Source organism: Phoenix dactylifera, unplaced genomic scaffold (genome assembly GCF_009389715.1).
Source record: "Phoenix dactylifera cultivar Barhee BC4 unplaced genomic scaffold, palm_55x_up_171113_PBpolish2nd_filt_p 001738F, whole genome shotgun sequence".
Classification (NCBI taxonomy): domain Eukaryota; kingdom Viridiplantae; phylum Streptophyta; class Magnoliopsida; order Arecales; family Arecaceae; genus Phoenix; species Phoenix dactylifera.
The window spans coordinates 37,854-52,103 of NW_024069037.1; the positions used below are offsets into that span (position 1 = coordinate 37,854).

Here is a 14,250-nt window from a genome sequence, read left to right on the forward strand (position 1 = left end):
TAGTTGGATCATAGATTAGTTAAGTTTAGAACTTAATAATCTCATTTCAGATCTGACATTAATCATGTAAATGTTTTAGCATAATCGTTTAAACGATTTCGGCATATCGATCATGTGTTTTGTAGTGATGTTTTGAAATCTGATTTCTTATGCATGCTAGAATTAAAATATTTAATTAAATATTTTCCACTGCGATTTTAAATTAAAAAGAACTACATGTGGCTTGATCCCCCTTATGAAGGGGTACGTAGGCAACCCGAACAGGTGCAGTCACAGAAAAAATTTAAAATTTCAGCATGCAATCACTGCTAGAACCAATCGATTACTTTCAACAACTGCGGGAGCTTGTTGTTTACTAAGGCCAACGAAAAGCTCCTGGTCGGATTAAATCCCTACGACCGCTTGGAGGAGATATAGAAAAAAATTATCCTTCCACCCGTGGATGGAAGTAGGCAGGCCCCCAAATAGCTTACGACCTCTTGATGGAAGAAGTACCACCACCCTTTATCTATAGGGTTGCTTTTTCATATAAAGCAACTCCTGAAGACATTCACCAAAGAGGGCAAGCTGTATGCCAGGCAGAGGGCGAGAAAGCCGATGATTAGCCTCCATGAATTCGGGGCAAGCTGTGCAGGCACCAGGCCGTATGCCGTCAGAAGCTCACCCACAAATCCATGCAGAGGAAACCTCAACCCTGCTTGGAGTGTATCTACGTACACTCCGACCCAACCGAGGTCCCGAGGTTCGAGGACAAACTCTGAAGGAGTGAAGAATCGAGCTTGGACCGAGCCCAGATCCTCGTCGGTCATGAGCGAGCTAGTTCCATACGTGTTCAGGCCTACCTCGAGTTCAACCTCTTCCATCTCGGAAGAGGTCTGAGCTCGCGATGGACCTCATCGAACATCGATGCCCTCGTTGGCGAGTCCATTGCCCTGGTCTTAAGATTACAGAAAAAAAGGGGGAAGATGAAAAACTCTCCGAGCGACCGAAAGGAGGGATAAAATGCCTACCTGAAAGCTCGTCGGAAAAGAGGGGCGGGCAGAGAAGAAGAATATCCGCCGGAAGAAGAAGGCAACAGCCGGTGCGAAAGCTGATAGAAAGCTCCCAGGAATGTCCGAAAGAAAGCTCCAACATCCCGATAATGGCGGCTAAAGAAAATCAGAAGCGAGAGAGGGTCGAGTAATGATCCTAAGACCCCTTTTCCAAGCTTTATATAGGCCACTACAACGGCTCTGATCAGGCGACCTAAATGATTGGACGACTCGGGATTCGCCACGTGGCAAGCCATAAAACGGCCTCAACAAATCTCTCTGAATTGCCCCACTAAATGCTAATCATTATGGAGGGCACTCCAGAGCTCGAAATATTGATGATTGACCTCTTGCATTCCGCCAGACGAGACGCTTCGGAGAAGGGAGCATTAATGGCCGGCTTCTCGCATTCTGCCAGACGGAGTGCTTCAGGGGATGGAGAATTAATGATCAAAACTTTCCTCGTCCTACTCTAGCGACCCCCCAGAAAAGAACGCCCATGTGGAACACTGAAAAATTTCCACGATGGATTTTACTCAAAAAAATCTGGTAGCTCGGACCTCCTAAGTTCGACGTCAACCTCTCGGCCAAGAAATGTGCCAAGGCTAACCCGGTTTGATGCATACCTCTTCTTGCTTATGTGATTGAAACACTAGACGATTAGGAGTCTGCCTACTTCCATCATCCGAGCATCAAGGCAGCTCGACCTCGGAAGTGGAGGGCAAATGGTGGGGGGAAAAATGGATCGTCCGCCCAGTAAACATTAACGACAATCGGCTGAATCTTCACTTCGGCCCAGGGCCAGCTCGTCCTCGGGACTCCGCCCAAAGCTGCACCAACTCCAGATATTCGTTGACTCCCCCGACCAAGCTCGGGGTGCCAACTCCAGCAATACGCTCCGGCCCTCGAGCTCGGGGCGCGCCACCGAGCATATCTCGGAATCTGGAAAGCCGAGCTACTCCCAGCACCCGCCAAGCCGACCTCGTTAAACGTGTGATGCGATTATTTAATGAGCTTAGCCTCGCCAACGACCGCACCCATGTGCGGGCCTACGCCCACCTACGTGGCCGTACTTCATCACACTACCGTGTCATATCTCCATAACCGGCCAACAGCAGTCAGACTCTTGACTACTCCGGCCATACCCTGCCGTGACTGTCAACATTCTACTGTTCTCAAGAATAGGCTGTACCGCACGTTACCAGCCAATATGAGCTACGCGCCATCCGGCTCAGAGCTACGCCCCCTCATGATGAGGGCTGACAGTACCTCTGCCATCTGGGCCACTCCACCGAGGTTATAAAAAACTCGGTCAGGTAACTTCTAAGGGACTTTTGGTTGGACCAACTTTACCCCACTCTAACTTGATCGTTGGAGGGCCCTCATCGGAAACACCGGTGAGGCTTTGTGCAGGTCCGCAGCTGCCGCGCAGGAGGTGGCTCCCGTCTTCTCCTTCCAACCACCGGCGGCTCCCTCGACTCCACCGGCGTGGTCACCCTCGGGCCAAATTTGAACCACAACACCTCTCATGATGAGAACGGGCCATACCTTCGCCACCTGGACACCTCTACAAGGACTATAAATAGCTCCGTAAGGTAACGCAAGGGGGGACTTTTTGGAAATCCATCCTAAATCCACTCTAACTTGATCGTCGGAGGGCCCTCACCGGAACTACTGATGAGGCTTTGTGCAGACATCCCGTCGCGCGGTAGGTGGCTCGTCTTCTTCCTCGACATTCCGGCAGCTTCCTTGACTCCTCCAAACGTGGTCACCCTCGGGCCAAATTTTAACCACAACATATACATATAGGTATAAGCATATAATTTGATCGGATTTTCAAATATAAGGTCTATATAAATCCAAACCTGATTCAATAAATCTTGGGATTTAATTTTAGAAGCCAAAACCAAGGTACTAGCTTGTTGGGTTTATTTGTTACAACGGAATTCTATAATTTGGATCCGTTTTGGGTCGATTAGTGGGTTATCGGGCTCCTAGTACCCGTTGCCGCCTGGCTGATACCCGGGACCCTCTTCGAGCTCTGGATAACATCTCGCACCCCCACTCCCGCCCTCCTCTCTCTGTGGCTTGGAACGCGCAACCAACCGTCTCAAATGGCAACTCTCGGCTTCAATTCCCCTGGAATCCGAAACCCCGTAGCGCCCATCATCTCCCGCGCGCTCGTCTCCCTCTCCAAGACCCTCTCCATCCCGCCCTCCACGTTCCCTTCCTCCAAGGCCAGAGCGTACCGGCACCGGCATCGGCGTCGGCCCCTCAATCCTCGCCCCAACTCCATCTCCGAGAGCTCCGTCTCGCCGCCGGCTTCTTCGAAGGAGGAGGAAGAAGAATCTGGCTTGGAAGAGGAGGAGGAGGTGGATCCGCGTGTGGAGGTGCGGTACCTGGACCCGGGGATGGAGGCCGGGAGCATCGGGGAGTGGCAACTGGACTTTTGCTCCCGGCCCATCCTGGACGAGCGGGGAAAGAAGGTGTGGGAGCTGGTGGTGTGCGACGGCACCCTCTCCCTGCAGTACACCCGCTTCTTCCCCAACAACGTCATCAACAGCGTCACCCTTAGGGACGCCATCGCCTCCATCAGCGCCTCGCTCGGCGTCCCCTTGCCCCAGAAGATCCGCTTCTTCAGGTCGCTCCTGTCGCCAGCTTCTTCTCGCCCCCAATTTCTCACTCCCACCCCTTTTCATAACCTTCCGGTCCTTCTTGCTTTGCTTCTCTGGGAAAATATCATATTCTCTCGAAGATAAAGAATCATCCGCATGCTACTATTAACCGGGACTTTTTGGGCTGTTCTTAGGTCGCAGATGCAGACGATTATTACGAAAGCCTGTAATGAGCTGGGCATAAAAGCAGTTCCTAGTAAACGGGTGCGCAACCTCCCTCCTTCCTTCCAGCTCGCTTGTGTTTATCTCCTTCTTGTTTTTAGTAATAATTATCATTTGTGATGGGGCCATATCTTTCTGCACAATGATTAGCGAAGTAACTATTCATATTCAGGAAGAGGCACCACTTTGCATATTACTTCCCCATGACAAGGATGCTTGCTGGGGCTATTTTGCTAAATTAGAATTGCGGTTGAGCTTTAGAGGACGAGGCTCCAATAATCCATAGTTTAATACAATTTTAATGGAAGATGTGAGGTGCAATTTTTGATGGGAATATTGAGGCCCTTATCAAATTTGATGGCCAAGACTGCTTACAGCCTTAAGATGATCATTTCTGCCACTGGGGTTCTACCTGTAGAAAAATGGATACATACATGAAGATGGATATATTACAGCAAAAGAAAAGTGATGTAACATGAGGTGCCTTTTGGAGTTCAGCGATGTTTCAATGCTTCGAAACTCATTAGAATGTTGGGGACAGAGAGCCCAAGCACCTCTAGACACAGTACAGATGAGAATATCATGATGGAAATTCAATATGGCTAGGAAATTGAAGGTTATAGTGAGGATACCTGTCAAACAATTGAGAGAAAATTGCTAAACAAATGAAGATGGTTTGTTCATCACCTTTTACGGATCACTTCGGATCACTATCCTCTTTGATCAGCATCGTCTCTAGCTCCGGCTATCATAGTCTCTTTCGGTTTGAGAAGGTGTGGCTATTGTACCCCAGTCCTGAAATATCGTCCGGAGGCCTGGGGGACTCCGATGCGAGGAGATGCCGTGCAGAGGGTTACTCGCAAGTTGGAGTTCACCAAATGAAGGCTACGAAGATGGAACTGAGAGGTGTTGGGCGACATCTTCAGATGCTTGGATAAGGTGAAAGTTTCCATTGCTAACATTCGGAGGAGGAAGGATAGTAGCGGCGAGCTATCAGAGGCCGATATGATCTTCGTCAGAAGCTGGCTACGCATCACTCTCTTCTGCACAGTAGATTTTTTGGAGGCAGAAGACTAGAGCCCAGTAAATCAAGAAAGAGGATATAATCTGGTCCTTGAGGAATGGGATTGGGCAAATAGTGGAGGAGATCGGGGTAAGGTAGATTTTGTTTTACTTCTCAGTTTCAGGTGGACAGAGGATAGCAACCCAAGGGTGGTCACTCACTTTCCGTCGCCGGACGTCGGAGTTGGGAGGGTAGAGAATGCGGGACTCATTCGGCCGGTGAGGTATGGGAGGCACTTTGGGACTTTGGATATCATGAATAGACTTCCAAACAGGCCAGCTTGTGATAGCCTCCACTTTGCTTGGATCCATCTTGATTCCATCACTTGAGACCACAAAGCCTAAGAAGATGAGGCTAGTAGTTCAAAAGTAACACTTCTTTAAGTTCGTATACATCTTTTGCTTCCGAAACTTCTCAAAAACTTAACAAAGATGCGTCAAGTGTTGATCAATGTACTTGTTGTACACTAAAATATCATCAAAGTAAACCATAACAAACATACCAATAAAAGGTTTAAATACATGATTCATAAGGTGCATAAAAGTGCTCGGGGCATTCGACAATCCGAATGGCATAACCATCCACTCATACAATCCATCCCTTGTCTTGAATGCAGTTTTCCACTCGTCTTCCAGCCTCATTCAGATCTAATGATAACCGCTCCTAAGGTCAATCTTCGAAAATATAAAAGCACCATATAATTGATCAAATAGGTCATCAAGACATGAAATTGGAAACCGGTACGTGATTGTGATCTTGTTCATTGCTCTACTATCAACGCACATACACCAAGAACCATTCTTTTTAGGCACAAGAAGAGCTGGAACTACACATGAACTCATGCTTTCTCTCACTAACACCTTAGCAATCAACTCGTCTACTTGCCTTTGTAACTCTTCTTGCTCCTTAGGATTCATCCTATATACTGCCTTGTTTGGGAGACTAGCACCGGACATGAAGTTAATGCAATGTTGTATGTCTCTCATAGGTGGTAGTCTAGGTAAAATTTCATCAGGAACAATGTCAGAAAATTCACAGAGCAAAGTATGCATGATAGGAGGCAACTTACGCTTCTCCTCATTCTCCTCTAGAACAAGGGCATAGGTTCTACGAGATTCCACTATGACCTTTTCAACTTTAGTTTTGGATAAAAGATTATTTTCCTCTTCTTTAGAAGGCTTGGGACTGCTCTCTATCTTAATAGGCCCTAACACAATCTTCACCCCATTCTTTACAAAGGAATACGTATTTTTGAATCCATCATGTATCACTTTTCTATCATATTGCTATGGACGATCAAGTAATAAGTGATAAGCATCCATAGGTATAACATCATAAAGCAACTCATCGAAATATTTCTTGCCAATAGAAAATTGAACAAGGCAACACTTGTGAACCTTTACCTCATTACCCTTGCGAAGCCAAAAAAACTTATATGGTTGAGGATGATCTTTTGTTTTGAGCTTCAAATATTCCACCATTGTTGCTGTCACGACATTCTCACAGCTCCCTCCATCAATGATCACATCACAAACTTTGCTATGAGAAGTGCATCGTGTATGGAAGATGTTGTTGCGAAGCCACTCGTCATCTTCTACATGTGCTGCGCTCAAGCATCTACAAACGACCAGAGATCATCCTTGATCGGCATAAACCACTTTCTCTTCTTTTACCTCATTATCATATATTGGTTCACCCAAATTTTCGGCTTCACCTTCATCTTCCTCCATAAGAGAAATAATTTTACAGTTAGGACAATCAGATGCAATATGGCTTATACCTTGGCATTTGAAGCATCGACGATCGGTAGGAGGTAGGAAACGACTAGAACCAAATGTTAGATTTTCTGCTTTAGAAGAAATTTTTGACAAGGACGCCTTGGTGGAATTAGCCTTGGAAGGTCCAGCACTCTTCCGATTAAAAGGAGTGTCACGACTTGTAGAGTGAAAAACTCTCCTACGATGCTCCTTCAATTGCTTCTCAAACTTAGCTGTAAGCTTGCACACATCGTTACAAGTCTAATAAGGTTGCAGTTGTACCACATCACAAATTTCACCACATAACTTGCCAAGATAACGGGCTATGGTTTGCTCCTTGGGCTCCTCAACATCACACTGCAATATGGGATACTCAAACTCAGCAGTATAATCTTCCATAGATAATTCTTTTTGCTTAAAATTGTAAAATTCGAGAAAAGCATCTTGCTAGTAATTATCTAGAAGAAATATCTGTCTCAGTACTTTTGTCATCTTTTTCTATGTCACAATTCGTCTTTTTTCTTCATGTGCCCTTTGCTTCTTAAGATGCTCCCACCATATAGAGGCGTGTTTTTTCAACCTGATGGCTACAATTTTCACCTTGCAATCTTCTGATACATCTTTGTATTCAAAGACATGCTCTACCGTATGTAACCAATCAATGAACTCATCAGGATGCGCCCTTCCTTCGAAATCAGGAATATCAAATTTGATGTCGAACTCTCGTTGGAAACTCGCGACTCCTTCGGAAATGATTCAATGTTAGGCTATGATCACGATGAAAAGGATTGATCTCTTCTTCCTTATCATGTGAATCTTCTTTCTCTGATTCATGATTTGGGATATTATGTCTCAAAGTTCGAAGATGCGCCAAATTTTGTTGAAGCCGCTGCACTTCTCTCCGCAATTCTTCATTCGCAGCATCACGAAGATCTCGCTCGCAGTTTGGTCCTTCAACTTCTTGCCCTCTTTAACCACGACCTTGAGTAGCCATGACAATCTGGGACACTCTGATACCAAATTTGATGCCGGAAAAATAAAGGAAAAAGACAACAACGAACACTCCAACACCAACCAGAAATTTGAGAATAGTGATAAACCCAAAATCTCCAATAACAAGAACAATGGATAGATAAAAACTCATCACTCAAAAGAATCCACTCAAAAAATACAGAGTTTGATAGAAAAAGAAAACTCACCACCCAAAAAAATCCACCCAAAGGATACAGAGTTCTAGTGATCACCACTAACAAACAATTTTCCTGAGATATAGAGCAAGAACACGCTGACCACCGAAAAAAAAGCCTAGAGATACAGAACATCTAAAAGAAGAAAAAATAAGCCAATGGCTTAATTCCTTAATTCACTCAAACTCGAATTAAATTCTCTCTCTAAAACAAAATATAGGGCATACCTTTATATAGACACGTTTGGAATACTTTTAAAGCAATTACAACTAATCCTAAACTTAGGAAGAAAGACAAAATGCCATAAATAGGCGTTCCCTAAGTAGGAGTCGTAAAAAAAAGAAAAACACCATATATTGGCATTCACAAGAGTCCTAAACGTGAGAAAAAAAAGACCATATTTAGGCGTTCCAAAATTTGCTTTTGTTTAGGCATAAACCATAAATAAATTGCCATAGAAAAAATTCTTTTTGGCTCCCTCGGTTGAAAAGGACTCTCCTTAAACACCTGTGTCACCGGGTTTGGTGCCAAACTCTGTGATTTTTTACCAACATTCACAGCATAGTCATTGTCAAATGAATTTTGGGTTAAGGAATAAGTTCCAACTTTTCTTTCTTGAGCTGGAGTGGGGTCATCGAGAAATGAAAAAAGTGCTTCAGGAGAGTAGGCCAAATAGCAAGCGGAGGGGAAGAATTCATGAATCTTGCCGCTTTAAAACATTGAAAAGGCTGCTCCAACTCATTCCCATAGAACGTGATACGGGGTACCTTATTGCTTAGTCTGGCTTTCTTTATGGAAGCTTTAAGACGGCTGGAAGAGCGGATAAAAATGAAAAAAAAAAGAAAGCCCGGGTCTCCCTCCCATATATTTCATCCAACATATTTTTGCCCTGGTGGGTCTCTCTCTCATTTAATAAATGTCTGGAACCTTGGGTTACTAATTGGTGGAATACCGGGAAATCCGAAACTTTTTTGAATGATATTCAAGAGAAAAATGTTCTAGAAAGATTCATAGAATTGGAAGAACTATGCCTAATCTTATATAATTAAAGGAAAAGGGAAAAGGAAGCGTCTTTCTTGTTTTGAATCACCAGTAGGAAGCTTAAGGAGTAGTAGTTGATAGCCGGTGGTAGGGTAGATAGCTACCTTTGATAAATGTTCTTCCCAAAATAGATGGTTGGGGCGGCTGTTAAAATTAGGTCCGCTTGCCTAGGACTTGATTTTGGTACCAATCAATAACGGTCAAAGTCGAATCGCGAGCCTATTAGTGAAGCAAATTCAATGAAACAACAATTGGTACCATATAGAAGCGGCCATAAACTAGAGAGTCTTGACCAATTCGAAAGATCATTCGATGTAGTTGAAATAACTGAATTGGTTTTTCTTAAGCTAAATATAATGTTTCATGATGGCTTTAATGCATTTAGATGCATGGTTTTGTGAGCGATGATGTCAACTTTTAGACCTTAATTCTAGTTGTTCTATTGTATTATTTTTCTGTACTGATTATCATTTTTCATTTCATAGTGCTTATCATTGTTGCTCTGGCTGGAAGAGCGGTATGAGACTGTATATACTCGTCATCCTGGTTTTCAACAAGGGTCTAAGCCACTTTTAGCATTGGATAATCCATTCCCTGTGGAACTTCCTGAAAACCTCTTTGGAGACAAGTGGGCTTTTGTCCAGTTACCTTTTTCAGGTAAACACACAAACAGCCGGTAAAAATAAAGTTTTTGCACATAGCTTTCTTGAACTTCTGCAGTCAACTAGATAGTTCTCTTTTGCATCAATCTGTCATTATTCGTATGGAAATCACACATTTGCACACTTCTCTTTTTATTGATTATCCGATGTATATAATAACATGTATATTTGATGATGAAGACCATGGTTAGTTGATTTGCAACTAGAAATCATATAACTACATCTTGACAAATAGTCATATTCATACTAATGTGCACCTAAGAAGGTGCATTAGGCCTTATTTGATCTTCATCTAGGTAAACTAGTGAAATGTTGGATTTCTGACACTAATTTACATAATTTAGGGTTCTTTTCATGATATGCAATACACACTAAAATGAGAAAAAATCCAAATAATAAGATACATGTTTAAATTGAGTGTGAGCTGATTTGTGAGGATTTAGAGCAAATTGTTCTCAATTTTTAGTAGCATAAGTATATTTTCATAATTCAACTGAATTTATCCAAGATATAATTTTAGAAGTTGCAGAGAACTTTGATAAATTTGGTAATGCCATACAAGAAACCCAAGAAACCCCCTTATTCTTTTCAATTTGCAATTTCCCTCTATCTTCTCCAATGCCTTTGTACAGTCGCCTTTCCACATCCTCGGTGTTTTTGGTCTTGATTGCCAACCATCACTACTTAACCTCCCCATCTGCTGCCACCTATCTCAGTTTGCTTGCTTCCATCCTTTTTGTCCGATCACCACCTTCTACATGTCACCTCATTATCAATGTCCTAATTATTGATCTCTTGAATGCTCCTAATTTCACCATCCCCTCTTGTTTTATCACCTCCATCCTACTCACAGCATCTTCTTCAACCCCATCTCCCTGTTCTCTGCATTTCGGTCCTTCACCCACTATACTCCCCTATTACCTCTAGTCACTTCTTCCTTGTCCTTGACATCCCAATGCTTTGCCCCAACCCACCAACCCTGCAACATCCCTTGCTCCTTCCTCTTCCACCTCAAACTACCTTAACCCCATACTCAGTACCCTGATCTTCTGCAGCCTCCACTATCTCCTACCATCCCCCCCTTGGCAGTCTCATCCACTGCCTCACTCTCACTCTCCTCTACCATTTGATGCCATTAGTCCAATCATGCCACATCAAAATCAGCAGGAAGGGGGTTGGGGATAGTATGGGTGCAAGTAGTGCAACATACTATGGTTATTCTATGACTATCCTCTCGACAACAGCCTCACATTAGTCTCTATGTTTTATTGCAGTAACATAGGTTTTTGGACTGCAGAATAAAAAATGTTATTTAAGATATTTGGCTTCTGGCTTATGAGACCCATCTAAATTCAAATTCATGATCAGCAAGCACATGTCCAGCATTCCCTATTGCCCCATCGACTTCAACCACATCTCCCTGTTCTCTGCATTCAGTCCTCCACCCATTGTGCTCCAGTATTGCCTCCATTCACTTCTTCCTTGTCCTGAATGTCCGAATTCTTTGCTCCAACCCATCACCACCCTTTTCTCCCCAAATCCTGCAACAAGCCTTGCTCCTCCCTATTCCACCTTTAACTACCTTATCCCCATTTTCTGCACCCCGAGCTTCCACAGCCCCCACCATCTCCTACCATCCCCCACTCCGCAATCTCCTCCTCCTCTGCCCCTCTCTCACTTTCCTCCACCATTTGATGCCATTAGTCCAATCATGCCACATCAAAATCTGTGGGAAGGGGGTTGGGGATAGTTTGGAGTGCAAGGAGTGCAACATACTATGGTTATCATGTGGCTATCCTCTTGACATCAGCCTAGCATTAATTAATATATAGCAATAATATAGGGTTTTGGACTACAGAATGAAAAAGAGAATATATGTTACTTAAAATATTGGCTTCTGGCTCATGAGCAATTCAAATTCATGATCAGCAAGCATATCTCCAGCACTCCCTATGCAAATCACTGGTCATCCATGATCACCATCTTAAGATGTGGACCTCATCCATCTTTTCTTTTCAAATTTGATGGTTTGAAAATTTCTAGGTAATAGATGATCTTGAATTTGTTTAAACCTTCTAGAATGTTTAGTGCATAATTGATCACATACTAACATTGTGGCAATGGAAAATGGGTGTTCTACAAAAGAACCATGGGTCATATACCGGCGTATTATTGCTTAAAGAATAAATAGTCCTATATCCAGAAGTTTTAATGCTGTGAAATGTTGATGCTTGGTACTGACATTCATATATGTATGTCAGCTTAGTCATTCAGAAAGCTATTCTAAAGTCCAAAATGCTGCACTTTTGTATTGCTATAGGTACACTGAATGATAGCATAATTGAAAAGAAAGCGGCTCTCTACCTCCTTGTTTGATATTTCCAAAATCTTTAAAGCAACTCAGACATCCCAAGATACCTGAAAAGAAGGGTAATTCTATGCCACCTTGAAATGTTTCCTTATGACTACTCAGACACCCCCATCATACCCATTTCTTCAATCCAAATTTTGAGTCAAACAATATAAACAGTTGCATGTTGCTTTATGGTCATATATTTTATGCTAAAATACAAACTACTAGCCACGGGGAGGGCAGTAGTTGTTTTACTGCTGTACTAACCCTTAATATGCCCTAGTACTCCCAATCCATAACTTAAAATGCCCTTATGGCTCATTTGATCTTCAGGTGGAGCTTATATCTTCTCTTCTTATCAACTGCACACACATATACGTCTAAATATCAACTGCACACACATCTACTTCCCTTCATATAAATGCCCTTACCAACTGATCTTCAGGTGAAGCTTCCATCTGCTTCCCTTCTTCCCCTTTGGCTTATTTAGACCACAGGTTTATTAAGCTGGATATCTCAATAGCTGATGATGACTGGCTCACACTGTTCAAGTTTGGTCTTAAAAGTAAATGATGATGGCAATTTGGCTTTGTCTAGTAGCATAAAGTGTACGCTCAAAAGATGCATTAATGCATTTGTTTGCTTTGATGTAGAAAATAAAATACTTTACCATGTTTTTAAGGCAATTCAAAGGAACAGAAGGACTGAATGATGGGTCGGACACTTATCAATATTCATGAAGATCACTGAAGAATTAAAGAAGTAACTCTTTCTATGTTAGTACTAGGGGCATGTAGTTTATTAGGGTACAGGTGATCTATTGTCTTGATAGTCAATGGGAACTGCAGGTGCTTGAGGGATGTAGTGTTTTGTTTAGGTGTATAATGATATCTATGATTTTACAGTGAAAAGGGTTTGCATCTTTCCTGTGTCTTGATCCGAACATTGCAGCAGGTCATGCATTGGAAATTTGTTCCAGAACCATTGGATATCTGAGTTGTTTATGTTTCATCAGCTCATTCTTCTTGCCTTTAATATATTTGAAGATGTACACTGTTGTTTCTTTTTCTTTCTCAAAGGAGATTGATTCAGGTAACTGATTTTCAGCTGTCCAGGAGGAGGTCTCGTCATTAGAAACAAGATATGCATTTGGCGCAAGTCTAGATTTAGACCTTTTGGGCCTTGAAATCGAGGATAAGACACTAGTCCCCGGTCTTGCTGTTGCATCTTCACGTGCTAAACCTTTGGCAGGTAGACTTCTTTCATGCCCGTATATTATGACATACGCATTCTCATGCAATCTGCTTTTGAGCACTAGTGCGAAGTTTATCAAGAAGCAGCAATAAGTAGCTGTAGTTGAACTACCCGTGGAGGGTAAGCAAATAAGGAGGGGCCATCCTTTCTTCATTAGCATTTGATTTTATTTTTGAAATCAAACCTACAACCAGATTTCTCATGTGTTTTTGAGAATCATCTAAGAAACATATCTGTTTACAATGTCCAGCTTGGATGAACGGTTTGGAGGTTTGTTCTGTCGAAGTAGATATTGGGCGAGCTTGCTTGATTTTATCTGTTGGAGTTGCTACAAGGTACATCTATGCTACCTATAATAAAAATGCAGCAACAACACAGGAGGCAGAAGCCTGGGAAGCTGCAAAAAAGGCGTGTGGAGGGTTGCATTTTCTTGCTATTCAAGAGAGTTTAGATTCAGAAGATTGTGTTGGGTTTTGGCTTCTGCTAGACTTACCCCCATCACCAGTCTAGTTGAAGATAATTATATGATCTTTGATGTATCGATAGTATGGTTACTGGAATCTGATTTTGATTGTAGTTGAATTTTTCCTTGCCAAGACCTTGTATATGTTCTCAACTGCCGTTCCAGAACTCTAAAATATGGTCACAGGCTTAGAATGTTCACTGTTACGTGAGTCGACGCTCTTCAAATGGTAAGGGGGCGGGTTTCATGGGGCATCCCAGCTGGACCAGCAAACATCTCCTGGCGTAGACCCAACCTGAGGCACATTGATGCAGGCTAAGACCGTGAGGGACCGGGGATTCGATTACAGGTCAGGGTGAGTGCAGATACGAAAGGGTGATCTTGTTTGGGATTGCGGATAGGTTGGATTATGAATCCCTAAAAATAAGACAAACTCTATGAAGACTGCTAGAGCTAATCTGGTAGGAGGATCCCAACAGGACTCATATACAAAAAAGATTAAGATTTATTACTAAAATATGCAAGAAAACAAGATAACTAACTAGCAAAGCAAGAAAACAAAGAAGTATAAGCAAGCTAAACTAGGATAATTAGGTAGCAAC

At 42.8% G+C, this 14,250-nt stretch overlaps 1 protein-coding gene and 1 long non-coding RNA gene across 2 annotated transcripts; both read left to right on the forward strand.

Annotated features, from left to right (window-relative positions):
* Window positions 1–3,089: 3,089 nt before the first annotated feature.
* LOC103698183 (protein TAB2 homolog, chloroplastic) lies at window positions 3,090–13,842 on the forward strand. Its single transcript, XM_008780171.4, has 5 exons — window positions 3,090–3,672; window positions 3,841–3,910; window positions 9,402–9,573; window positions 13,039–13,182; window positions 13,436–13,842. Exons 1-5 carry the CDS (start codon window positions 3,146–3,148, stop codon window positions 13,693–13,695), a joined length of 1,173 nt encoding a protein of 390 aa, XP_008778393.1. The 5' UTR covers window positions 3,090–3,145; the 3' UTR covers window positions 13,696–13,842.
* On the forward strand, window positions 9,580–12,942 carry LOC113461450. The gene is made up of 2 exons (XR_003383718.1): window positions 9,580–12,008; window positions 12,614–12,942. It is a non-coding gene; the product is annotated as an uncharacterized LOC113461450 (long non-coding RNA).
* Window positions 13,843–14,250: the final 408 nt, after the last annotated feature.